Source organism: Canis lupus, chromosome 31 (genome assembly GCF_003254725.2).
Source record: "Canis lupus dingo isolate Sandy chromosome 31, ASM325472v2, whole genome shotgun sequence".
Lineage (NCBI taxonomy): Eukaryota > Metazoa > Chordata > Mammalia > Carnivora > Canidae > Canis > Canis lupus.
The window spans coordinates 14472894-14498695 of NC_064273.1; the positions used below are offsets into that span (position 1 = coordinate 14472894).

A 25802-nucleotide genomic window follows, 5' to 3' on the forward strand; every position below is an offset into this window, starting at 1 on the left:
TGAATACCTAGGATCAACAACAACAAAAACCCAAAAAGCAGTCGAGGTATTTCTCACATCCATCCGAAGCTCTGGTTTAGAGGGTTCAGTCATTACTGGAGATGGGGAAGAGCCTTCCAGAGCCTTCCAGAGCGGCCCGCCGGCTCCACGCAATGGGGGGGAAGCCGGCGCGGCGGAGGGGGGCGGGGCGCAGCTCGGTTCGCTTTCCCCGGAGCCCGCGGTGGGAGGCGAGGCTGGACCCGCACCCCGCCCGGTGCCCTCCTGCGCCGGGCGGGGCGGGGTGAGGACCCGCGAGGCCAGCGCGACTCGCGCCTTCAGGAGCGCGGCCCGGAGGCGAGTGTTGGCGACGCCGCTCCCGGAGGCGAGGCGCGACCGCGGCTGGAGCTGTCGGGGCAGAGGCGCTGGCCCGACCCTGGAGCCCAAAGCGCGATTCGACGGAGGGCTCGGAAGCCGGGCCCGGCTCCTGCTGGGGCGAGCGGGCGAGCGGGCGGGGTCCCGCCCCCCACTCTGAGCGCAGCCCGCGCGGGAGCTCGCGATTCGCGAGGGTCCCCAGGGCAGCCCGCGCTGGTTGCCACGGCAACGCCACGCTCCTGGCGGGGCCGGCGCGCGCCGCGGGGCCCCGTCCCTACCGGAAGTGACGCGCTTCACCTGCCGAGCGAGGGTGGGGCGGGGGGGACGGGGCGCGGAGGTGCCGCGGCCGCCAGCCAGTCGGGAGCGCGCGGGCCCCGGGTGGTGAGACCCCGGGCGAGGGCCGCCTCCTCCAGTCGCCGCCCACGGCCGCGCCGCCACCATGGCGCTCCTGCTGCGCTTCGTCCTCCTGTGCGGAGTCGCGGGTGAGCGGGGGGCAGTGCGCTTCGCGGGGCTCCCGTCGCCGGCACCGCCCCGGGGCGCTCGCTGCCCGCGGCCGCCCGGGAACAATGAGCGTGGGGGAGGGGCCGGGCGCGGTTTGGGGGCTGCGGCCGCGTGGCCGGGAGGCGGGGTCGCCCTGGGGAGGCTTTGCGGAGCCGGGCCCGCGGGCCGGGAAGGTGGGCGGGCGGGGAGGGAGCCGTGCGGGGCCGCGGGATGCCCGGGGCGGGGGGCTCCGGGGCGCGGGTGGGTGGGCGCGGCGTGCGGGGGCGCCTGGCGTCTTCGCTGCGGGGCGACCTTCGCTTTATTCGCTCCCGCCCGTTTCCTCGTTAGCCGCCGAGTCGTGTCGGTCCAGCGTTCCTGGGCTTCAGAAGCCGTGGGCTGCGAGTTTTCCAGGTGTCGAGCAGTGCGGGCGGGAGGCTGAATTTCCAGCGCCGAGACCGAGCCGGCCCTGAGCTCCCCCGTGCCTCGACCGTGCAGCTGTAGCTGCCTCTAGCGAGAGGCGCTGGACGGGCGGCGGCTGCAGCCTCCCCGACCTGGTTCCAGAGGCGAGCCCGAGCGCGAGCGCGAGCGCGAGCTGTTAGCCCGGAGGTTAGCTCGACCGAAGGGGAGGGCTGCAGATCCACGTAGGCTCTCGATTCTGCAGTCCCGGAGCAAAGTGCACGGAAGAAATTCAGAACCTCGCTTTGAGTTTACGACGAGTTCATTCATTTTTGAAGATACGAGGGGATGGCTTGTACAGGGCAATCCCTAAAGGATTCGCCAAGTGCATTTTCTGACTGCGCTCTTCTCGGGAGGGGAATTTAAAAAAAAGGCATCTAAAAAATGCGTGGACATTTGAAGGCACAATCATTTGATGCTTTTTAAGAAACGGATCTGTTTTCGTGGCAGTGTTTTAACTGATCTTGTTTGTCAAGATGAGCACTTGTCGCTGTTGGAACCAAATGGTTAGTTAAAAAAAAAAAACAAAAAACCCGTAAGTGTGACCGTCGCAGGCACACTTTTTATAGTCTCTGGAAGGATTTTTCTTTTCTTTTTTTTTGATGTGTTGGAAAGGATCGAGTGGCCCTTTCTGTTGGGATAGCTCTCTGCTTCCTGTTGAAATGTTAATTCCATTGTTGGATGCCACATCTGTGAGCGTTACTCAGGGGATCAACATTCTATTAACAAGTCTAATCTTCCATCGATAGCACCACCTCCACCTTTTAAATACATATCATTTAGATTTGGGTGAAAATTTCAAAGTAAAGCTTCCGGAAAAGATGAAGGGTCAGTAACCATTTTACGTGGTACATTCCCCTCGTTTGTTTTGTCGGGGACTAAATTTGAAGTGGAGAGTGCATGTTCTCCATGGAGAAAATACTTTAGGCTACATCCGGAGCAGAAAAATGGAATAGCAAACCATGTAGAGGGTCTCTTTTTTTTTTTTTCCCCCTTCTGGGGATGTCCAGATAATTGGATTTCATTTTTTTCTGGACACCTCACTTTATTAGGTACAATCTCAACTGAGGACATGTTTAATATATACAGAGTCATTCTGCTTTTAAACTGTAAGCTTGGATAGTGAACTTCTCATTAAAGGACTGTTTTTAGCATAAGAAGACAACTATTTTTAGTTCCAGTTTTCCAGCTTAGGGAACAGCTCTAAAGCTATCTAACTGATGGGTGGCTTTGAGTATTTCTTCAGATACTCTTGCCATTTTAGACACTCATTGCTGTGAATTCAATTTGAGTGGTAACGTGATTGGCTTCTACATTTGGCAAAACAAAGCAGAGGAGGCTTTCATATTAAAAATCGCAGTGCCATTTTTCCTCTAGATCTGTTTCCATATGGGCTGTAAAGAGTTTTGTCATATGTTCTAGTTGCTAGTGGAAGGCCTTTGGATGCATTTTATTACCTACCCAGTAGGAAATCATACTACCAGTAATAATAGTGGCAATAGTAGTAAAATTAAAGTCTTGATTGAAAGTTATTAAATGCCAGCCACTGTTAAGGGCTTTATATATGTTCCATTTACCTAGCAACCCTGGAGGGTATGTATTATAATGATCCCTGTTGTACATGTGAGGAAACTGAGACACGGAGTAGTTCTTTAACTTAATTTGCTGAGGTCACAAATTTCCTTCTTAATCCTTACCCTTCCCACTATGCTGTTTTGCCTCTGAAGCAGTCACTTTCTTCTTTGGTTATCTCTGACATTCTAAATTTCTATCACTGCTTCTCTGTCACATAGTAAGAACCTGCTGTTGGTTTGACTGTGTGCCAAATACTGAAGACTTCTTTATTAGCCCTTTAATTTCTTGAACTTAGTTTAATGCTTTCAGACACTATTAGGAAAGCATGAGGAGCAAGAAAAAGCTTAGGCAGCTATTGTAAATTGATGTGGCCCATGTACCATCAGCATCACCTGGGGATCTTGTTTGAGACGCTGCTTCTCACGCTGGCATCATGAGTGAAACTAAAAAGTTCTTGTCTCCCCACCGCATGTTAGCCATTTGACGACAGCTGTAGGCTTCTGTCCTTTGTGTGTGCCTCAGTTGCTTTATGTATCAAGAACAAGGATCCTATCATCTCAGAGCCATTAAGGAACAAAGTGAAATGTTTATCATCTTTCCTGGCGTCTTCCTTTGCATAAAAAATGGGAAGATTAAATATGAACTTTATCTCCTCTATATATCTCTTTGTTTACATTTTGGCCATTATACCAACCACCTAAAAAAAAAAAATGTTGCCTCTTCTTCACAGCAACCCACTTTCATTGGCTCCTTACCCTATTTGTTGTGGGGTGTCCATCAGTTTACTCAGTTTATCTCATTGCACTAGGTCAGAGGGTAGGGGCATTCTTTGTGTTCTTGTTATAGTCCTGGTGTTAGTGTGTGGAATGTGGTAGATAGCAAATGTTCCATAAATGTTGTATGACTGAAAATTTGCAGCCTTTTTTTTTTACCACGAGGCCCATGTATATGGTGTGGCTCTCATCAGTTCCATCTCTCTCTCTCTTCAAATAATGATGATCTTTGTAGTGGTCTTTCCAGTAGCCTTGTCTCAGTTGCTGGTCTAAAGAAGTTAAGCTTTTGCTTTATCTTTGATCTCATTGTTCTATTCCACTTCAGTTGTGAGAGGTAACTATAACAGTGTGCCAAATCCGTTTATCTTTTTTGGAGCTCCTTGATACCTATTTTGACTCTTTTCCACCCTGCTAACCTGCTCTTCATACTTCTACAGTAGGTCCCTTAAATATCAGCCTTCCCCATGATTTGGCCCACAGTCCCCTTCTTTCAATCTTAAACCGGGGTGACTTCATTTGTCCATTACTATAACCTCTAAAAAGTTGCTAGTGACTTAAAAATAGTACCAGTTCAGCCTACCTCTCCTTTGAATTCTGGATCCCTGTTTCCAGGTGCCTACCATTCACATTCCACCTGAATGATCTTTAGTACCTCAGACTCTACAAATGTCAGGCCAGGCTCACCCATTAATTAATTGATTACATGATTCAATCATTCAAATATTTATTGCCTACTATGTGCTTGTGTTAGGTGTCCTTACAGTAGTATAGAACTTTGCAAGGTGCAAAGCTTTGATAGGTCATTCCCAGCAGATGGTATAGCTTTTGCAAAGACATGGAGATCTGAAAGGGTATGATGTGTCTTGGGAGGTGAGAAATTCAGTTCATGAGAGCATCTAATCACCACTTCTCAAACTTTTGATGGAAATCTGAGTCATTCTCCTAAGAAAGTTGGGCGAGGCCTGAGATTTTTTTTTTTTTTAAGATTTATATTTATTTATTCATGAGAAAGGCAGAGACACAGGCAGAGGGAGAAGCAGGCTCCATGCAGGGATCCCAATGTGGGACTCGATCCCAGGACTCCAGGATCACACCCTGAGCTGGAAGGCAGATGCTTAACCGCTGAGCCACCCAGGCATCCCAGATTTTTGGTTTTTAACAAGTTCCTGATGATTTCACTACTGACCACACTCTGGGTGAGTGAAGCTCTAAGGCTGTGCCAAGAGCTTAGGGGATGAAAGATAATGGACATGTGTCAAGTTATACCACCCTCTGTGGTGGCACTAAGAAGCTTGTGGAGACATTAAAGAAGTGAGATGAAACACTGAGATTATTCTCTGGAATGATGAACTCTGTAGCAGTTCTGGAGGCAGGTAGGTCTAACACAGGAAGCTATCTGGGATGATCTACACATAAGCAGTCCTTGAAAAACAGAGCGCTGTTGGGCTTTCCTCTCTGATCTGAAAAGTTCTTTTGAGGAAAATGTATTGAAGTCTGATAATTTGGTTGGTTCCAAGCAGAAGTTGGAGAGAAGCAGTAATATACCTGGTTTTGAATGAATGGTGAAGTCCCTAACTTGCAGAGGATGAAGAGGAACAAGTTTTAGGAGAAGTGACCAACGAGCTTAAGTTTAGACAGGTGGTATTTGAGGCACCTGAGGGGAATGGAGGTAAAAAAAAATATCTGGTAGGAAGATTTAAAGGACTAGATCTCAGGAAAGAAACAACGATTGGTGATAGAGATTTGAGAATCACTGCTAATATTGTGTAAGGTGCCATCTGTGTAAGATTAACCAGGAAAAGCTGGTGACACTAGAGAGATGAACTTTCACACTGAAGAACATCAACTAATAAGTACACAGAAGGTGAACAGTAAAGAGTGATGTGGGGGTTGTAGGAGAACTGTGGAATGAGGGTGTCCAGAAACTGATGCAGAAATGAGGTCAGTGGGTCTTACCAATAAGAGATCATTGGGAACATTCAGAAAGTTGTGGATTCCACATGGAGGACAGTTTCTATAGTGAGTAGAGCTAGATTTTTATAGGTTAAGAAGTGGGCATCAGTTAAGTGAAGAAAGAGAAACCTACTTAGCGTTTGCAGTTGGCTTGACAGTGCAGTGTTGCGTGCATGACCGTCGTTCCAAGGGACAGCAGCAGACCCAGGTAGAAACCAGTAGGTAGGGACTCTCTTAACTTCCAGCCACCAGACCTAGAACCTTGTTCCTCATTTTCCTTTGTGTACCCAGTTTCCTCCTTATACCTTTAATGTTGGGGTTCCTCAGTTTATGGCTTCAATTAGCATTTTTGTGTTGACAGCTTCCAGTCTATTTCTAGTCTGTCTCTCAAGCTTTTTCCCATCACTTGTTAACCACCCACCTGACATCCCCTGCTTAGACTTCCCACAGGCACCTCCAGTTGAACCTGTCTGCATAACCACTGTTCTCTCTCCCAGGAAGTGGCTTTTTTGGCTATCAGGATGCTGGGGCAGAAGGCTGGGTACCCTGCCTTCCTGTTCTCTCATCTTACATCCTGTCAGTTTCTAAGTCACCTGTATTCCTCCAGCCACTACTTATAGTCCCGGTTATACCAGCATCTCTTAAGATGGTTTGAAATACCAGCTTCGTTGGCGTCCGGCTAGTGAATTTTTCCCTGCTCAAAGCACGTTACATTACTGGAGGATGTTGTAACATTTATCAAGTGGACCTTTATTGTAATTGTTTTTCCTCAACAGACTGTACATTTCATGATGTCAAGGATTATCTGTTTATTCCTTATTTTTGTTCCCAGTGTGTGCACAGTTGCATGTTAAATAAGAGGGGAAAGTGTTCTAGACAGGAATTGGTGTATATTGAGTTGAGAAAAAGACCTAGAGAGAAAGGGCATTTGAAGATCAAGAATAGGCACATCAGGGATCCCTGGGTGGCGCAGCGGTTTGGCGCCTGCCTTTGGCCCAGGGCGCGATCCTGGAGACCCGGGATCGAGTCCCATGTCGGGCTCCCGGTGCATGGAGCCTGCTTCTCCCTCTGCCTGTGTCTCAGCCTCTCTCCTCTCTCTGTGTGACTATCATAAATAAATAAAAATTATAAAAAAAAAAAAAAAGAATAGGCACATCATTAAGATTAAAAAAAAAAAAAAAGAATAGGTCCGTCATGGGAGAGGTGAGCAGGGCTGGACACTGTATCCTGCACAGGCTAGCTTTTTTGTTTGTCAGCTCTGCTTTGCATTGAGTAGTGGAATGAATTTGTGTTAACACTTCGGCCTCGTTTTAAACTCCTGTTGCAGTCTGTTCTTCCGATCCCCTGTTTTATCTTTCCTCTGTTACATACAAATCATTGTCAGGTGTAATTAAAGTCAAGAATTGATACTGAGAACTTTGGATATCGTTCATTTGGTGGCAAGTAATGGATGGATGTGGACTTTAAGATGGTAATTTTGAATTATGTCTGGGTTACTTTAAGTAAAATGAACTTACGGTTTTATCCTATTGCTTTTCATCTGTCTTGTTTTTTAAGAAAATAATCTAGAATAGTTGTTAGATTGATACTGGAATTAGACTGGTTTCTCTTAAGAATGTGGTGCTAAGTATAAGTTAAAAGCAACTTTTTCTAGTGCTGGTTTCCTACTTTAATTTTCTACTCAGCCTTTCTGGGGGGCAGAAATGACAAATGGTGGAATGTGAGGGGGTTGGGCAGATATCACCGTGGCCTGATAAAGTGCTCTGTTGAGGAAGCTGGTTCGAAACTCATGGTTTGGTTTGGTGATCCCTTGGGGCTGTGATATTGGAGTTGCTTTTGTAGTTTGTTCTGCTGAATCCATTATTGTCTTCTGTGTAAAAATGCAAAGCAAGCTGAAAATGTTTCTACGTTCTGTGGCGAAATGGTGATTTAAAAAGAATTTCTCTTTGTGCTTCCCTATAGGCCTTTTCTGTTACCTTACCTCATTGACTCACTCTTCCAGGTTTCTAAAAGAGTTAGCCAATTAGAGTTTAAGCGTTAAAGGCCTTAACTTGACTCAGCAGTATTTGCAATTTATTTTAATTAGCAGTGTGCTGTAGAAGAAAAGACTGTGGCCTGCCCTGTTGACAAAGGAGAAGGTAGCTAGGAGAGGGAGATAATAAGTCTATTTTTAGGGTAGGTGTGAGATCAATGGCATGGTTTAGTTTGTCTTTTGATAGTTGGTGAGAAAAAGGATTAACAGTCAAATTAACCAGTTAATTGGTTAACTGAGACAATGCAAATTTCCTTTGAAACTATTAAATTACTTTCATTATTTCAAATGTATTTTAGAAGTTGGACTGGGAATGACTTTAATTTCATTTACTTCTAAGATAAATTGTGTTTAGATTTCAAGAAGAAACAAGTAACTAAATGTGGTTACTTTTTCACCATCCCATAGTGTAAATGTATGCTCTGCATGAGTTTTATAGGTTTCTCCAAAGTAGGGGTAGTTTGGCTACACAGATCACATGCTCTCAAGGAATCTCAAGAAACATTCAGATACAGTGAACCGAGTGTGTTCAGCTACATCTCTGTTGAAATGTTAGTGACTGTAGCTGACCCTTTCAGTCTCCCAGTGAAGAGAGCTTTGAACTCTTAAATACCATAAAATTCCCATAGGAGTTTTCCCTAATGGGCCAGACAAAAACTTTGGAGTGTTTTTTGTCTTGGGTAGTTGTACAGTAAGAATTGAGAAGACTCTTTAACCTACTTGGTTGTAGAGTGTGAAATCTTACACTTTTAGGATCAACCGGTAACTAACTGTGGGCTAGAAAAATTATTGTACCTTTTTTCATGGAAATATAAACATACTTTCTTTCAAAAACATCATACAAGTTTTAAATTCATATTTTGCAATAGAAGGTGTCAGTATATGCATTATTTATATAACTTCACCACGGATGGATTTTGAATCAGTGCTATAAACACGTTGCAGTCCTAAATCTAGATCATCACAATGAACTAAAATGCATAGTTATTATGATATAATTTACTATTTTTTTAAAGATTTTATTTGTGAAAGAGAGCATGAGCAAGGGGGAAGGTTAGAGGGAGAGAGAGAGAAGTGGTCGCCTTGCTGAACAGGGAGCCCAGTGTGGGACTCCTTCCCGGGACTCGGATCATGAGCTGAGCTGAAGGCAGCCACTTAACTGACTGAGCCACCCAGGCACCCTTCCTTTTTCTTTTTTTTTTTTTAAAGATTTTATTTACTTATTTGAGAGTGAGAGAGAGCATGGGCAGGAGGGAGAGGGAGAATGCAACTTACTATTTTTTTTAAGAATTTATTTATTTTAGAGGGAGCAAGTGTGTGGGAGGGGCAAAGGGAGAGGGATAAGCAGACTCTCTACTAAACGTGGAGCCTGACAGGGGTGTATCTCAAGACCCTGAGGTCATGACCTGAGCAGAAACCAAGAGTTGGACCCTTAACAGACTGAGCCACCTACGCACCTTGGTATAACTTTTTTTCTTTTTAAAGATTTTATTTATTCATGAGAGACACTCAGAGAGGCAGAGACACAGGCATAGGGAGAAGCAGGCTCCATGCAGGGAGCCCGATGTGGGACTCAATCCTGGGACTCCAGGATAGCTCTGAACCGAAGGCAGACTTAACTGCTAAGACACCCAGGCATCCTGGTACAACTTACTTTTTAAGACAATTTTATAGGTGTCTCATTTGAATCTGATCTGACAACCTTGGTGTAGGAAGAACATTTTGTATTCTTGTTTATAGGAATTAAATTAAAAAAATTGTGACATTGGTCTAAGTTGTGCTGTCCAGTTGAAATATAGTGTAAGTCAAATATGTAATTTAAAGTGTTTAAAAAAAAAATAAAGTGTTTTAGTAGCCATGTTTAAAAGTAAAAAGAAAAAAAGGTGAAATTAATTTGAGTATACTTTTTTTTTTTTTGCTTTCCTTTAGCATATCTGCAGATGTTATAGGGGTGGTGGGATTTAGATGGAATTGGAGCTCTTTGGGCTCCTGAGTCCCAGCAGGTTGTAGCTTGTAGAAATATTTGAGTCTAGAGTTGTGAGACATTACAGTTCTTATATTTTGTTTAGCTCTGTATATACAAAATATCATTTACATATGTGATCAAATTAAACATTAATAAGATTAATTTTTTTCCCCATACTAAGTCTGAAATCTGGTTAGTATTTGACTTAAACACATCTCAATTCGAAGGAGCTGTGTTGGAAGTACCCAGTAGCCCTATGTGGCTAGCAGCTACCCTGTTGGTCAGCACAAGTCAAGAGATAAGAGCTTCAGTTCCAGTCACCTTCTAATGCATCTAGTCTCCAAACACCCTACTAAGAAGCATGGGTGTAGTGTGCTCACGAGATAATTATAACTAATTCTTTGTATCACGCAGTATTCCTGTTGGTAACAAGCTAAGTAAAGTCTCTTGTTTCTTAGTTTCTTGAAATTATCAGAACATCTGTTACTCATGCCCAAAATTATATCAACTGCCTTATTCAACAGCTGTATACATTTACATTTTAGGTATAAGGAAGAAAAAAGAAATACATGCACACAAAAAAATCACATTTTTAACTTGCCTGTGAAGGAAATACATATATTTATGAAAGATAGAAAATAGGATAGAATGACCCCTGGTGATGGTTGCTAGGGAAATTTGAATTCACTTTGGGATATTAGAAAGGAATTAATGCAGGATTGAGGCAATCTAGTTAGACATGTTTATAACAGAGGTGATTTTCTTTTTGTCATCAACCCTTTCTTTATTACCTTCAGGATTTTTCATGAAGAGGTAATATTATTTACTTGTGCTCTTCTGTCTGTATCTTTGCTTTCTAATTTTTTATGATCTCATCTTTATAAGACACTTTACCTAAGTTTTGTGTGTGTTTGCTTTGTTTTTTGCCAAGTACTCAGTTACTTTTACTGTCTCCGTGTTAAGGGAAGAGAGCATGAAGTTTTTAAGAGCAAGGAGGCAAAGGCAGGTTTTTAAAAATAGAGCAATACAGGGATCCCTGGATGGCTCAGCGGTTTAGCGCCGCCTTCAGTCAAGGGCGTGATCCTGGAGACCCCAGATCGAGTCCCACATCAGGCTCCCTGCATGGAGCCTGCTTCTTTCTTTGCCTGTGTCTCTGCCTCTGTCTCTCTGTGTGACTATCTCTCTCTCTGTGTGATTTCATAAATAAATAAATAAAAAACAACAAAAAAAGAAAAAATAAATAAAAATAAAGCAATACATATTATTCTGTGAAGGTGATGAAAATACCATGGCAATAGTCTGCTTTACCCATAATGTAAAATACATTATTTGCATTTTTTAACAGAGAATTGTGAAATTAGCATCCGTGTGTTAAAAAATGCAGGGAAGGTAATATACTACATAGATTGAAAAAAATCTTAGTTTTAATAGTGTTTGAAATTCTCGAGTGTTTCTCTGTGTGTGGGGAGGGGGGAGAGAGAAGGGTGGGGTAAGGGTGTGTCACAATCCAGTTCAAATACTGACAGGAAAAAATGTCTGGATGTTTACATTCTTAATTTCCTGTGGCTTTCCATTTTAATTTACATTTGCCCTGGTCTTGATGTATTATGTATATTAAATATTTCTTATTTAGAACTTCAATTCCTGAAGATATTTGGGGGTAGATAAATAATATAATGTGTACACATGGGTGAGGAGGTATTGTGATTGGTGTCTTCCTCATATCTTCTGAAGCATCTTTCTGATACTGTCAGCAAGCTTGGGGCCAGAGAAGTGAGTCAGGCATTTACTCCCCCAGCTACGATTCTCAGAGCGGGCAGGGATCAGAGTAGAAATGTCATGTGATATAAAGATGTATGGTTTTCTGATTATTCTCCTGGGGCCCCACTAGCTTCTCCAGACCACTTTCCCCTCCTTCAACCTTGTGTATCTCCTACCCTCTGTTTACACCAAATTTCTGGTTGCTTCTCCACACTGATTGAGAAATGCCTTGCCTCATATTCCTAACCTGCCCCTCTCCCATTATAGTGTTGTCTTGGCCTTTTAGAATTTACATTTTTCAGTTCACTCTCCTCAAACATTCTTTTTTTCTCCCCTGAGATTTACTTATTTATGTATTTGAGAGACAGCACGAGTCGGGGGAGGGGCAGAGGGAGAGACCAGCTGAATCCCTGCTGAGCCATCCCAGGATGCTGGGATCATGACCTGAGCCAAAGTCATACACTTACCCGACTGAGCCACTTAGTGCCCCTCTTCTAACACTCTTACACAGCAGTTCCTTGACCTCCCACATACAGTGATTTTCTTCCCAGTTTACTTAAATAATCTTCTTCTCTTTATACTTATTCCCCTGAAATCTGGAACTCTGTTGGCATTGTCACCTAGCTCCCTGAACTTCCATCACATCCTGTTATCTGTAAGATCTTCAGGCCCTGACACTGTCAACCCCACTTCTGGTTACTTTAAAACCAGAATTTCTTTCTCTTTTTTTTTTTTTAAGATTTTATTTATTTATTCATAAGAAGCACAGAGAGAGAGAGGCAGGGACACAGGCAGAGGGAGAAGCAGGCTCCATGCAGGGAGCCCGATGCGGGACTCAATCCCAGGTCTCCAGGATCAGGCCCTGGGCCAAAGGCGGCACTAAACTGCTGAGCCACCAGGGCTGCCCAAAACCAGAATTTCTTCAATAAGTCAAGGTCCCCTGGTCAGACCTCAGCTCCTTCTTCAGGGTGGATTGATCTTAGGCCAACAGCTGTGTACATTGGGAAAACTGTATTGTACCAGTTTGGCTAGACTTCTTTCTTTTTTTGTAAAGTACATTTATAAAGCATTGGGACATTATATTTTTAACAAAAATAAAAGTAGTCTTTGTCTCTAACTCTTTCAGCTCTTTAAAAATTTCTTTAAAAGTAAACCTTTTAGGGGCACCTGGCTGGTTTAGTGGGTAGAGAATGCAACTCTTGATTTTGGGGTCATGAGGTTGAGACTCATGTTGGGGGTAGAGTTAGAGTTTGCTTATTTTTTTTTTTACAATTAAAAAAAGAAAAGTCTTTTATCTGAAGTGTGACATACATAGAGATAAGCACAGTGTTTCGAGCATTATTTGCAAGTATATAGGTAAAAGCATTATTACAAAGCAGAACCATTTGTGTAATTCTCTCCCTGATCAGGAAATAGAATATATCCCACATTTCTCATTTCCAAAGAACCCTTTCTTGACCACATATCATCACACTGTACCACTTTCCTTCTACCCTTGAGACAAGTTCCTCAAGACAGTAGTCACTTCTGTCTCTACTCACACATCTCAAGTCTCCAAGATTTCCTAGTTCTTCACTCTCTTCTGATTTGTAAGTGTAGATTATTGTTTACACTTTATGTAAATGGAATTATACAATATGTTTTTTGTCTAACTTTTTTGTCTAACTTTCACTTATGTTAGGAGTATTGATTTTGTGTAGCTGCAGTTTACTCATTTGCATTGCTATGTGGTATTCTATCATGTGACTATATCACAATTGATTTACCCATTTTACTGCCAATGGACCTTCCCCCCAATTTTTCCTATTGTGAAAAATGCTGCTGTGTCATTTTTGTTCATGTGTTTCATTGCACATATGTATACATTTCTCTACCTATGAATGGTGTTTCTGGTGTCCTGTAGGTAATACCTATGTTTTAGCTTGATTTTTTTTTTTTTTTAAGATTTTATTTATTTGTTCATGAGTGAGAGAGAGAGAGCAAGAGCGAGGTAGAGACACAGGCAGAGGGAGAAGCAGGCTCCATGCAGGGAGCCCGACATGGGACATGATCCCAGGACCCCAGGATCACGCCCTGGGCCAAAGGCAGATGCTCAACCACTGAGCCACCCAGGCATCCTGTTTTAACTTTAGTTGAAACTGCCAAGCAGTTTTCCAGGGTTAGTTGTGCCCGTTGACACTCTCACCAGTAGAGAATGAGAGTTTCAGTTTCACATCCTTATCATAGCCTTTTTTTCATTTTGGCTATTCTGCTGGGTGCATAATCTCAAGCAGACTCCCCACTGAGTGTAAAGTTCCACACAGGGCTCCACCTCATGACCCTGAGATCACACGATCTGAGCCAAAATCAAGGTTCAGATGTGCAACCTACTGAGCCACTCATGTGCCTCCCTCCCTCCTTTCTTTCTTTTTTTTTTTTTTTTTAAGATTTTATTTATTTATTCATGAGAGACAGAGAGGGAGGCAGAGACATAGGCAGAGGGAGAAGCAGGTTCCATGTGGGGAGCCCAGTGTGGGACTTGATCCTGGGTCTCCAGGATCATGCCTTGGGCCGAAGGCAGGTGCTAAACCGCTGAGCCACCCATGGATCCCCGCCCTCCATTCTTTTTTAAGGTGTCTTATTTGCTATTTTCTAGGCATCATTCTTTTGTGTGGTGTTGATCCTTCAGTCCCTGTGTATTGTGTCCGTCCCATCCCCCCCCCCCCCCCCCCCCCCCCCCCCCCCCCCCGCCCAGGATCTTATTTATTCTTAAGAGAGCGAGAGAGAGAGCATGGGGGAGCGGAGGGAGGAGCAGACTCCTAGCTGGCAGGGAATATAATGTGGGGCTCCATCCCAGGACCTGAGATCATGACCCAAGCCAAAGGCAGTTGATTGAGCCACCCAGGTGCCCTTAGTATATATATTTTCAGACCTCTTTTGTTCTATTTGCTCTTTCCTTTTAACTTATACAAACATACTCTACATTTCTCATTTCAAAACAACTCTTCCTTGACTCCACATCACACACTACCATTTTCTCCCACCCTTGAGAGACAAGTTCCTCAAAACAGTAGTCACTTCTGTCTTTATTCACACCTTAGCCTCTATAGATACCATTACTAAATCAAATTTGACCTACATCACTAGTGGTGCTCTTCTTTTAAACATCATAGATATGGGGCAGCCCCGGTGGCGCAGCGGTTTAGCGCCTCCTGCAGCCCGGGGTGTGATCCTGGAGACCCGGGATCGAGTCCCACATCGGGTTCCCTGCATGGAGCCTGCTTCTCCCTCTGCCTGTGTCTCTGCCTCTCTCTCTCTCTCTCTGTGTGTCTCATGAATAAATAAATAAAATCTTTAAAAAAAATTAAACTAAAAGCTTTTCATGCATTATTTTTATTTAATTCTTACAATGGAGTAGGTATTATTACTATTAATAAAGTTTTTTTTTTAGACATTATTTATTGGATAGAGGGAGCGAGCACACAAGTAGAGGGAGTGGCAGGCAGAGAGAGAGAGAGAAGTATATAACCTCACACTTAAGTCCTGCAGGGCTTGATCCCAGGACCTGGAGATCATGACCTGAGCTGAAGGCAGAGGCTTAGCCTTACCCCTAATTTCCATTTTAAAGAAGAAAAACAGTAACTTAAAAAGGCTGGAAACTTGCCTATGACCAAGCATTTAGTAAACTCAGTATGAATTTGAACCCAGATCTGACTGGAGCCCACACTATTAATGGATAGAACTGCTTCCATAATTTATGCTAATGTTTCAAAAATGTCTTCACATTTAAACGAGCTCTTGAGAACTGCTGCTTATTATCTTTTAGTTGTGGAAGAAGGGGAGGAGATGGATGTGGGGGGGTGGGAAGACTTCTTTTTGGTTGGCTTATTGTCTGAAATGGACATATTTAGATCTGAAATAGGAATTTTAGTTCAACACTCTTAATTTATGTTTAAGCCCTAAAGAAGCAACAACAGGTCCAAAATGATAGTGACAAATGACAATATATTCCTAGTTTGATATTTATTTATTTATTTCTCTGTTTAAAAAAGGTTCACCCAGGGGCACCTGTCTGGCTCTGTCAGTAGAGCATGTTGTTTTGGATCTTGGAATTATCAATTCAAGCCTCATATTGAATGTAGAGATTACTTAAAAATAAAATGTTTAAAGAAAAAATAAAAACAAAGTTTCACCCAAACACATGAACCATGTGCTACCTAAAATTCTGTCTGCTTATAAGTTTAGTATAGCAGAGGAAAGTAAATTCCAAACCCTCCTCCACCATGGTGATTGGAGGTCTAAAACGTACTTCTGATGTTTCATAGTGATTTTTAAAACAAGATCTGTTTTCAAGGGTATTTACTGATGGATTTCTACTTACAGGATGAATGTGGCTTGTCAGCCAGTCTATCTAGATTTGTATCTTGTTCCTCTTAGTAGCTTTGGTACCTCTCAGCATCTCTATTTCTTCACTATAAAATGCGGTAATAGTAGTACCTCCTTCAGGTTGTGAGATTTTAGTTAATATATTTACACTTTTGAAAAGTGCCTGACACATAGTAAGTACCCAGTCACTGTTAGTTACTGTTGTTAAGATGATGATTTCTCCATTTCCATCTCAGTTTATTTCCTGGACACCTGCTTTTGTATTTCTCATTGGGGATAGGGGGCTGGAAATTTGTATTTTAAAAGCTGCATAGAAAAGTATATAACCTCACACTTAATGTCATTTTTCATTCTTATTAACTCCTCTAACTGTATTATTTTCTTAGCTCTGAGTACATATTAATATAGTGCACTGGGTAGCTCACATGGGAATTTAACAGACAAAACCCAACCCCTAGACAGCAAAGAGCATAATTTCTACCTTCCTGTAAGTGTTTTTCTTTTATCCTCCAATAATATTGAAAGGCCTGGTTGGAATAGTTAACTCATATTAACATATTTAAAATGTTTTTTTTTTCTTTTTTGCATTCTAGAAACACTCAACTGTTTAGGTGACTTAAAGATTGCTACTCCTAACGCAACTTCCTGGTGAGAAGGAAAGTTGCCATAGGTCGGAGGGAGGGTCAAGGAAATGATCTAAATAGTATGGCAGTTGCATTTTTGAAAGCAATTCTGTTTATCTATTTTATTTTGATTTATTTTAAGTAAACTCTACCCCCAATATGAGATCCAAATTCACGACTCTCTCAGATCAAGAGTCACATGTTATACACTGACTTGCGCCAGCTAAGTGCTCCAACAGTTGCACTTTTGCATAGTTTCGAATACCCTAGTGACTTGGTTGTTAACACAGGCATCTGTAGTTATTTGTTATGAGATACATAACAGAATTATACTTGTCCTGATCAACATGTTCCTTACACATACCAGTTTCTGGTTTACCCAGTTCATTTCTTAACAGTAAAATAGTACCCCCTTATGACATTCTTTGACATTTCTCAAAATCAGTATCAGGTAAATTTTAACAATTGATGTTAAGGTCATCATAATGTACTCGTTACCAAGAAATCAAAGAAATATACAAGACTTTTGGAATATAAATTTAAATTATTTTTTCTAGTCTTTTTCCCCTTTTTTGTTTGTATCTTTGGAATGACTCCAGATATTTTGAGAAACCACATTGTAATATTTTTTTTTTCTTTTTGCTTCATGTTGTTCTAAAGATAGTTGAAAAATAAGACAAGTAGCTTTACTTCAGCTACAGTTGTAGTTGTAGAATATTTACAAATAAAAGGTTTTTAAGTTTTCCTTAATATCCAATTTCTCTTACATTAACATAACTATAAAGTTGCATACATATTATCAGATTTGCTAACATTTCTTGTAATGTGAGTATTAAATTAACGAGCATCAGTCTTTGCTCCCATCATCACCTGACCAGGTTTGTTAAGCTTTTTCTGAGCTCTCTCTCCTATCTAAAGATCATTGGTCCATTCCTTTGCTTTCCTGAGTACATGGTCTCCCATGGCCCTCCTTCCCATGCTTTTCCCACGATGGGTTTGTGTCCCATTAATCACTTCTTCTGTTTCAAACAGCTCCTTCACCTTCTCTCTACTCTGCTCTCCACTTGAGGTTCAGCAGTTTTGGCCAATGCCAGCTCTGTTTTATTTATTTGTTTTATTTTTATTATTTCTTATTTTAAAGAGTGGAAAAGAACACAAGCTAGGGGAGGAGCAAAGGGAGAAGGAGAGACAGAATCTGAAATGGATTCAGCCCTGAGTGTGAAGCCTGACAGGGCTCGATCTCATGACCGTGAGATCACAACCTGAGCTGAAATCGAGTCAGATGCTTCCGACTTGAGCCACCCAGGTGCTCCTTTGGGGGTTTATTAAATTAGGTTTGGACGTACCTTCCATAGATGAAGACCTGAGACACTGACAACTAAGTGAAAGTATGTGCTGAAGATGGGGCCCTGTGAACAACTACCAACAATAGAGGAACACTTTGTGTAATCCAGAGGAGGAGGCAAGAAACTCTTAAGAGGTACTTCGATAAGTGCCTAGAGATGTTCTCAGAGGGAGACGGTGGAGCAGGGGAGAAAGTGAGCAGGGTACACAGACACAAGTGCTCCACAGACACCAACTTCCTCATCTTTTTCTTGTGAGTGCTTCCTCTTGTTTCTTTGATTTCCTATGAAATCAGACACTTTGCTGTAGTACCATCTTTAATAGAAAAATGTCTTGGGATCCCTGGGTGGCGCAGCAGTTTAGCGCCTGCCTTTGGCCCAGGGCGCGATCCTGGAGACCCGGGATCGAATCCCATGTCGGGCTCCCGGTGCATGGAGCCTGCTTCTCCCTCTGCCTGTGTCTCTGCCTCTCTCTCTCTCTCTCTCTCTGTGACTATCATAAATAAATAAAAATTTAAAAAAATGTCTTAACTGATTTTCACCTAACTTTTAGCTGTATTACAATTTGCTGATTTCCCTACTATGTTGAAATGGACTGTCATCTGTCTTCCTTCTCTTATATGAAGGTACTTGTGCCTGTGAGTTGTTTTGTTTTTCTTTTCTCTCTCTCCTTCCCTCCTTCCTTCTTTTTGTAGCTGAGTCATTGACTTCAAAATCATGTGAAATGCTCACTTGAGGGTACAGGGTACGAAAGACACACAGAAAGTAAGCAACTTGACTAAAGTGGGAAGAGTGCTCATGGTGGAGGCCTTATCAGTTGTCCAAGGTGTGCACAGAGGACATCTAGTTCAGTCCATGTTTGGGCATAAGGAATGCTTCCTAGAAGGGATGCCTGCACTCACACGTGAGCTTTAACATTCCTGTGCTTATGCCATCACTGGTCAAACTTCACATTTAGTATCTTGTTGGAGGTAAAAACATGAAAAATGTTCGAAGTTATTCTGTTTTGTTTCCCAAGTGATAAAACAACAGAAAACCTGCTTTTTTTCCAGCAAGTTTGTTAAAAGCTAGCTTCTGGTTTTCTGAGCTAATGCAGTTAAATTTGTGTTTTCTTCCTTCATCGCTTTGGTGTTCTCTATTTTTTTTTTTTTTTAAGATTTTATTTATTAATGAAAGACACACACAGAGGCAGACACAGGAGAGGGAGAAGCAGGCTTGACACAGGGAGCCTGATACGGGACTCAATCCCGGGTCTCCAGGGTTGCACCTTGGGCCGAAGGGGGCGCTAAACCACTGAGCCACCCAGGGATTCCCCTGGTGTTCTCTATTTTTAAGACTTTACTGAAAACATTATTGAAAAGTCTCACTTTTACTTCTTTGTCTTTTTAAATCAGCCATAAAGTTTCATAAGCACTTTCCATTTTCCAGTGATTTTAAGATTATGAGAAAGAAATAATACCTGAAGACCATCCAGGTAATGTGTAGCTTAACCTTGAAGTCCATTAAAGAAATCAAAGCAGGTCACCAGTTCAAAATGTTTCCTTCCTGCTGGAGGAATAGTGTCTTCCAGTATCTCCAGTTCTACTCCATTCTTAGGGCAGAAAGAGATCTTGTAATGTTTGGAGGAGATGACAACCTCAAAGCCAAAAAAATACTTTGATGAGCTTATTTTATTTTGATGCTCCAACAGAAGTCAGACTGGACAGGAGAGAAGTTTGGAAGATCCAAGTTTTTGAAATTTGGAGATTAAAAAACACATAGAAAACTGGGAGATGTTATTTCAGTCACTGCCAAAATGGGATGTGTTTTAGTTTGTTTACTTCTTTAATCCAGTGCTGAGCACTTAACTGGATTCTGCAAATACTTGCGGTTCATAATGTTCTACATATTTCATCATACTGAATATAAGCTTGAATAAATTGATAAGATTTGCTATTTGAGGTAGTGTCCAGGCCATGTTTGAACCTGCAGGTACTTTGCAAGTTAAATGATCACCTAATATGCTACGTAAATAGAATTGGGCAACACATACTAGGAAAAAATCCCCAGAGACATTGCATGGGACCAAGGGTCAGCCTTTGTCTCCTCTAATTTGTAACTGTTGGGTACTTGAACACTTGCAAAACTATACCTCCGTGCAAAGAGCCCCTTCAGTGTTGCTAGGAAACCCAATAACTGTTTTGTACAATCTTGAGATTTTTTAATTCATTTCTAGGGCAACCCATTGAAGAGCAGTTGGATGTTTTAAACATTTTTTTAGAAGAAATATTGAAAGCCATTTAAAAATCTGCTTAATTTTTTTGTAGCAGTATTCACATTAAAATGTCAATATAAAGCAGAAATGGGCAGTCACCTTTCTTAAAATCTCAGTTCTCAAAAAATAATTGCTCTTACTGTTTGGTATATATCTCTAGATCATTTTTATGCATATGTAACTTTTCCTAAGGTAGTCTTTTAAGATTAAAGCAATTTTTATGCGTCAAACAAGAAATCATGAAAGATGCTATCATGAAAACTCAGTGGTATTTTTATTCTAATGACTGTGTGGTAGAAGTAGGGAGAAGAACATGGCATAGGATATGAACATGTATACATTTAGATGTTTAATGTCATTTAACTTTTTTGATTTTTTATAAAATAAAAATTCAAAAAGCACAGGGGAACCAGAATGTTTTAGTGGTTTTTTTTAAAACAAAAGTTCATTTTCTTTTATATTCTTCCATATTTTGGGACTATGTCTTGATTCATTTTGGAATGGAGTTTTCATTCTGGAGTGTACTTAGTTGTCCTTACCTTGATACATAACGTATCAATACCCAGACAAATTAATGCAGGTAACAAATTGTTGTAGCTGTGGAAAGGAGATCTTCAAGTAGCAGGAACAACTTCTGGTAGATTAATAGTCTTTTTCAACCTTTATAAAACTGATCAAATTTATAATCACCAGTTCTTTTCTACTAATATGCAAGGATACAAGAGAAGATAGAGGTATCCACAAAAATTTTTTAAACCCTTTTAGAGCTAATGATTTAAATCAGGACATGGGTTTTTTAAATTTACTTAAATACAAGGTAATATGGGAAGACGATAAGCTCATCAATATCTAGATAGAACACTTGACAAAACCTTGGAGGTTACCTAAGTCAACTTCACAGTAAACCTTATAAAGGGAAAAAAAAAAAAAAAAAAAAACCCGAGATAGTATATACTGAGTAAGTGCCAAATGGGTGATCCAGATAGCAGAAAGCAAAATTCATAGAAAGAAAAAATCACTAAGCTAGATAGATAGAAGAATGCCTTAGTGAATGAGGTAGGAATTAGAACTGAGCTTATTACAAATGATAGAAAGTATTTATTCAGAAGATTGAATATTCAGGAGAAACATTTGAGATTATATACATAAATATCAAATCATAATTTTAAATAGAAATGGGCGTGGAATGGAGATTGGAATACTAATAGACCTTTTTTTAAGGTTATTAAATAGTTTATTTGGGCTGAATCAGTGGGTTTGGACGGTATATCATCAGTCTTGGCTGTTTAACAAACCAAGCCAAACACTAGAGACTTAAAACAAAAATTAGGCATTATTTCATGATCCTGTGGGTTGCCAGTGTAGGTCAGGCTGAGATGGGAAGTACCAGGCTTGCTCATGGGGCTGCAGGCAGCTAGTCTAGAGCTGGGGGTGGATATTCTAGTGTGGCCACATGTTGAGCACTTTCAGCTGTTGGTTGAACACCTTTCTCTCCTGTGTGGTTTGGTCTTTCCATGACAGGGGTCTGAGGGGGCGAGGCTGGGAGCAGCAGGGTCTCTTGAGGCCTCACCTCAGAACTCAGAGCAGTACTCATACTGTATTCTGTTGTCAGAGTTAGGCCAGCCACTGATTTAAGGGAGCAGAGAGTCTTGTGTCCAGTTTTAATCTATTTGAAGAATGCACTTAAATGTCATTAAAAGCTTTGATGGTGCTTGAATATAAATGTTTTTTGAATGTAACCTTGCTTCTCTTTCATTCTCAATCTATTGGCTTCAACTTTATTACCATTTTATTTCAGGTGACAGCTGATATGTATTAAGCTTCTTTGGGGAATAATGGAAAAGATCATGGGATATGTATTAAGCTTTTTTGGGGAATAATGGAAAAGATCATGGGACAGCTAATTTTATTTATTTATTATTTGTTTATTTTTATTTTTGGGGGGCAGCTAATAATTTAATTCTTCGTTTTGGTTTGGTCTTTTGGGATTTATTATTTAAAAAAGAACATAAAATCATCATTATGGAGAATTAGGACTTGAAATTACTCTTAATTTTAGTGTAAGATACTAGTATTTTGGTGGCGACAGAAGGAAAGGGGAGAGAGGAAGGCCCTATGTACCATAATCCTAGTACTTAGGGTCTCTTCCAGGTCATCATCCAGCTCTGTAAGTCAGAGTTGGGTTATGGGGAGGACCAAGTGAATGACCATTTGAAACTTTGGTTCTGGGGTGCCTGGGTGGTGCAGTTAGGCGTCTGCCTTTGACTCAGGTCATGATCCCAGGGTCCTGGGATCAAGCCCTGCATCAGCCTCTCTGCTCAGCCAGACGCATGCTTCTCCCTCTCCCTCTGCCATTCCCCTTGCTTTGCTTTCTCTCTCTCTCTCTCTCTCAAATAAATTTAAGAAAAAAGAAAGAAAGAAAGAAACCTTGGTTCTGCAATATATTGATACTTAAAGTTTTTTTTTTTTTGATACTTAAAGTTTATATGTGAAAAAATGTTGGGTTATCTCAAAACAGATGTGACAAACTAGTGCTATGTAAACTTATATAGTGTAAGTAGTTTAAAAAATATGTTTTGTGTGATAGTTTATTTACATACTAATAAATTTACATTTTATATCAAATTGTTGACTTTTTCAAACTTTGTATAAGACATATTGAACAAACCTATTTGTATATGTGAATTGATGTGAACAAAATTGCTTTTCTCTTGAAAAACAATGGGAGTGGATTAAACTCAGTATTTTTTTTCTCTTATATCAAGAAACTGCCATTTTGCTTGTTTTTTTTTTTTTTTTTTTTTAGGAATTTTGTTTCTTTTTTTTTTTTTTTTTTTTTAATTTTTTTTTTTTTATTGGTGTTCAATTTACTAACATACAGAATAACACCCAGTGCCCGTCACCCATTCACTCCCACCCCCCGCCCTCCTCCCCTTCCACCACCCCTAGTTCCTTTCCCAGAGTTAGCAGTCTTTACGTTCTGTCTCCCTTTCTGATACCTCCCACCCATTTCTTCTCCCTTCCCTTATTTTCCCTTTCACTATTATTTATATTCCCCAAATGAATGAGAACATATGTTTGTCCTTCTCCGACTGACTTACTTCACTCAGCTGCCATTTTGCTTGTAATTTACTTTTACCCTTTTATATTGCATGTAAATGATACTAGTTTTGTTATAGTAAGCTATTAGCAACAAAGAGACTTACTTAGTTCTTATAAAGATACTGTGGGTTTAAGGCATCTCTTTCAACAAACTCAGAAGAGTCTTGAAGTTTTTGTTTGGTGCTCAGGACATCTTATTTTGGTTTTTACATACTTTTCTAATATTGCCATTCAGCATTAATTCTCTGTGATCTAAGTGGAAATTTTATACAATATAAATATATTTCTGAATGTTATTTAAGATGTCTTTAACAATAATAAATATGACAGACTTTTCCAGAAGAGAAATAGGAAGAGATGAACAGTAAGAAAAGTCTTAAAAGATAATATTAAGGTCAACTATTTAGTAAATTCCAAAATACATAAATTGAGGCGCCTGGTGGCTCAGTCAGTAAAGCATCTGCCTTTGGCTCAGGTCATGATTTCAGGGTCCAATGGTTGAGTCCCATGACTAGCCCCATGTCGTGCTCCCTGCTCAGCGGGGAGTCTGCTTCTCCCTCTCCTGTCCCTCCCCCTGCTTGTGCGCTCTCTTTCAAATAAATAAATGAGATCTTAAAAAATAATAATAATAAGATAAAATTGTCAAAAATACAAAAATTGACAGCATTTCTTCTCTTTGAGTTGTCATCAAATTTATTGCTTAGAAATACTTTAAGGGGGGATCCCTGGGTGGCGCAGCGGTTTGGCGCCTGCCTTTGGCCCAGGGTGCGATCCTGGAGACCCGGGATCAAATCCTACATCAGACTCCCGGTGCATGGAGCCTGCTTCTCCCTCTGCCTATGTCTCTGCCTCTCTCTCTCTCTCTGTGTGACTATCATAAATAAATAAAAAATTAAAAAAAAAAAAATACTTTAAGGGGCACCTGGGTGGCTCAGCTAGTTAAGCTTCTGACTTTTTTTTTTTTTTTTTAGGATTTTATTTATTTATTCATAAGAGACACAGAGAAGAGAGAAAGAGAGGCAGACTCCTACCCAGTTAGGAGTCCAATGTGGGACTCAATCCCAGGACTCTGGGATCACACCCTGAACTGAAGGCAGATGATTGGTCAACCACTGAGCCACCCACGCATCCCAGAGGAAGAAATATTTATAAGCATTCAGTAAAAATTATAGAATCTAATTTAATAAATAAAGATTTATTTAACTTTAGCTCTGTGCCTAATGTGGGACTTGAACTCATGACTCTGAGATTAAGAGCCACGTCCTACTGACTGAACCAGTCAGCCACTTCTAATTTAATAAAAATTTAGAATTAAAGAAATCTTGGTAGAAAACATGCTGGGACTCCTGGGTGGCTCAGTGGTTGAGTGTCTGCCTTCAGCTTAGGTCATGATTCTGGAATATTCTGAGATCAAGTCCTGCATCGGGCTCCCCACAGGGAGCCTACTTCTCCCTCTGCCTATGTCTCTGCCTTTCTCTCTGTCTCTCATGAATAAGTAAATAAAATCTTAAAAAGAAAAAGAAAAACATATCAAAATTCATCAGCATATGCCCCAGCAACAAGAGTTACCAGTGTGTGTCTGTGGCAAGTATGAATTAATATAGCCCTGAGTTAGTATGACGTAACTGACCTTTTAGACTCTAAGTTTACTTGTATTTTTTTTTTAATATTTTTATTTATTCATGAGAGACAGAGAGAGAGAGAGGCAGAGACACAGGCAGAGGGAGAAGCAGGCTCCATGCAGGGAGCCTGACTTGGGACTCCATCCCGGGTCTCCAGGATCAGGCCCTGGGCTGAATGCGACGCTAAACCGCTGAGCCACCCGGGCTGCCCTAAGTTTACTTTTAAACATCTGCTTGGATGTAGAATACCTTCTACTAATAGAAGCTTGTATTTCATATAGCGATGGGAGATTCACAATGCTCCTAAAGGAAACTATATCAGATAAGATGATATTAATATTGCCATTCCATTTCTACAAAGACACAGACTAAAAACTGGGGACCACTGAATTTGAACCTCATCACTCTGGTCCCATTCTCATTCTGTTCCTGCCACATTCTGTTCTCCTGAGTATGCTGCCAACCTGACAACAGATGCTTAGTCCATGTGCATGTTTCTTTCTCCAGATTTCACCAGAAGTTTGAGTATCACTACTCCTGAACAGATGATTGAAAAGGCCAAAGGGGAAACTGCTTATTTGCCATGCAAATTTACCCTTAGTCCAGAAGACCAGGGACCGCTGGACATCGAGTGGCTGCTGTCACCAGCTGATAATCAGAAGGTGGACCAAGTGGTAAGTTTTAAGTGTTTGCTCTCTTAGTAGATGCCCAGTGGTACTTCTTAGGTGTCCATCACTATGCTGATTGTGTGGGTGAGGGTGGAGTGGGGAAGCTACATAGAAAGGCCCAGGCTTCTCAGGTTTGTGATCTGGGTGAGGATGGCAGTCACTCTGATGGAAAGTGAGGACACATGTGTAATGGAATGGAATGAAATGGAAAAGTGGCCTTAGGATTTCTTTGTGAAGGCTTTAAGGAAGAAGAGGAACTTAGGAACATTCTGTAAATCTGGAGTTGGAAATGTGAATCAGGGAGTGGTGGGAGGGGTATGTGGAGCAGGCATTATAGATAGCATGATAGGAATATGAATAATGTGTTGGGGACAGCAAGCAGATTAGACTTCGTGAAGAACTAGAATTCAGATTTTTGTTTTCGTTTTATTTAATTTTTTTGTTTTCATTTTATTTTTTAATATTTTTTCAGAATTCA

The 25802-nt window shown here is 41.2% G+C and overlaps 2 protein-coding genes across 7 annotated transcripts in view; one reads left to right on the forward strand and one right to left on the reverse strand.

Annotated features, from left to right (window-relative positions):
- LOC125754103 (basic proline-rich protein-like) overlaps positions 1–792 on the reverse strand; it is a 33490-nt gene extending 32698 nt beyond the window's left edge. The window contains exon 1 of the mRNA XM_049104521.1: positions 58–792. Coding sequence (XP_048960478.1) covers positions 58–792 — 735 coding nt within the window. The remainder of the gene's footprint in view (positions 1–57) is intronic.
- Positions 209–25802, forward strand: part of CXADR (CXADR Ig-like cell adhesion molecule) — a 200741-nt gene continuing 175147 nt past the window's right edge. For 2 of the 6 annotated variants that reach the window (XM_035709397.2, XM_025449977.3), the window contains exons 1-2: positions 652–833; positions 25164–25330. In XM_035709397.2, coding sequence (XP_035565290.1) covers positions 791–833; positions 25164–25330 — 210 coding nt within the window. In that variant the 5' untranslated portion in view covers positions 652–790. Of the gene's footprint in view, positions 334–651; positions 834–1381; positions 1794–25163; positions 25331–25802 lie in introns of those variants that run through there. The other 4 variants (XM_035709398.2, XR_007407635.1, XM_049104709.1 and 1 more) reach the window with 4 other exon arrangements.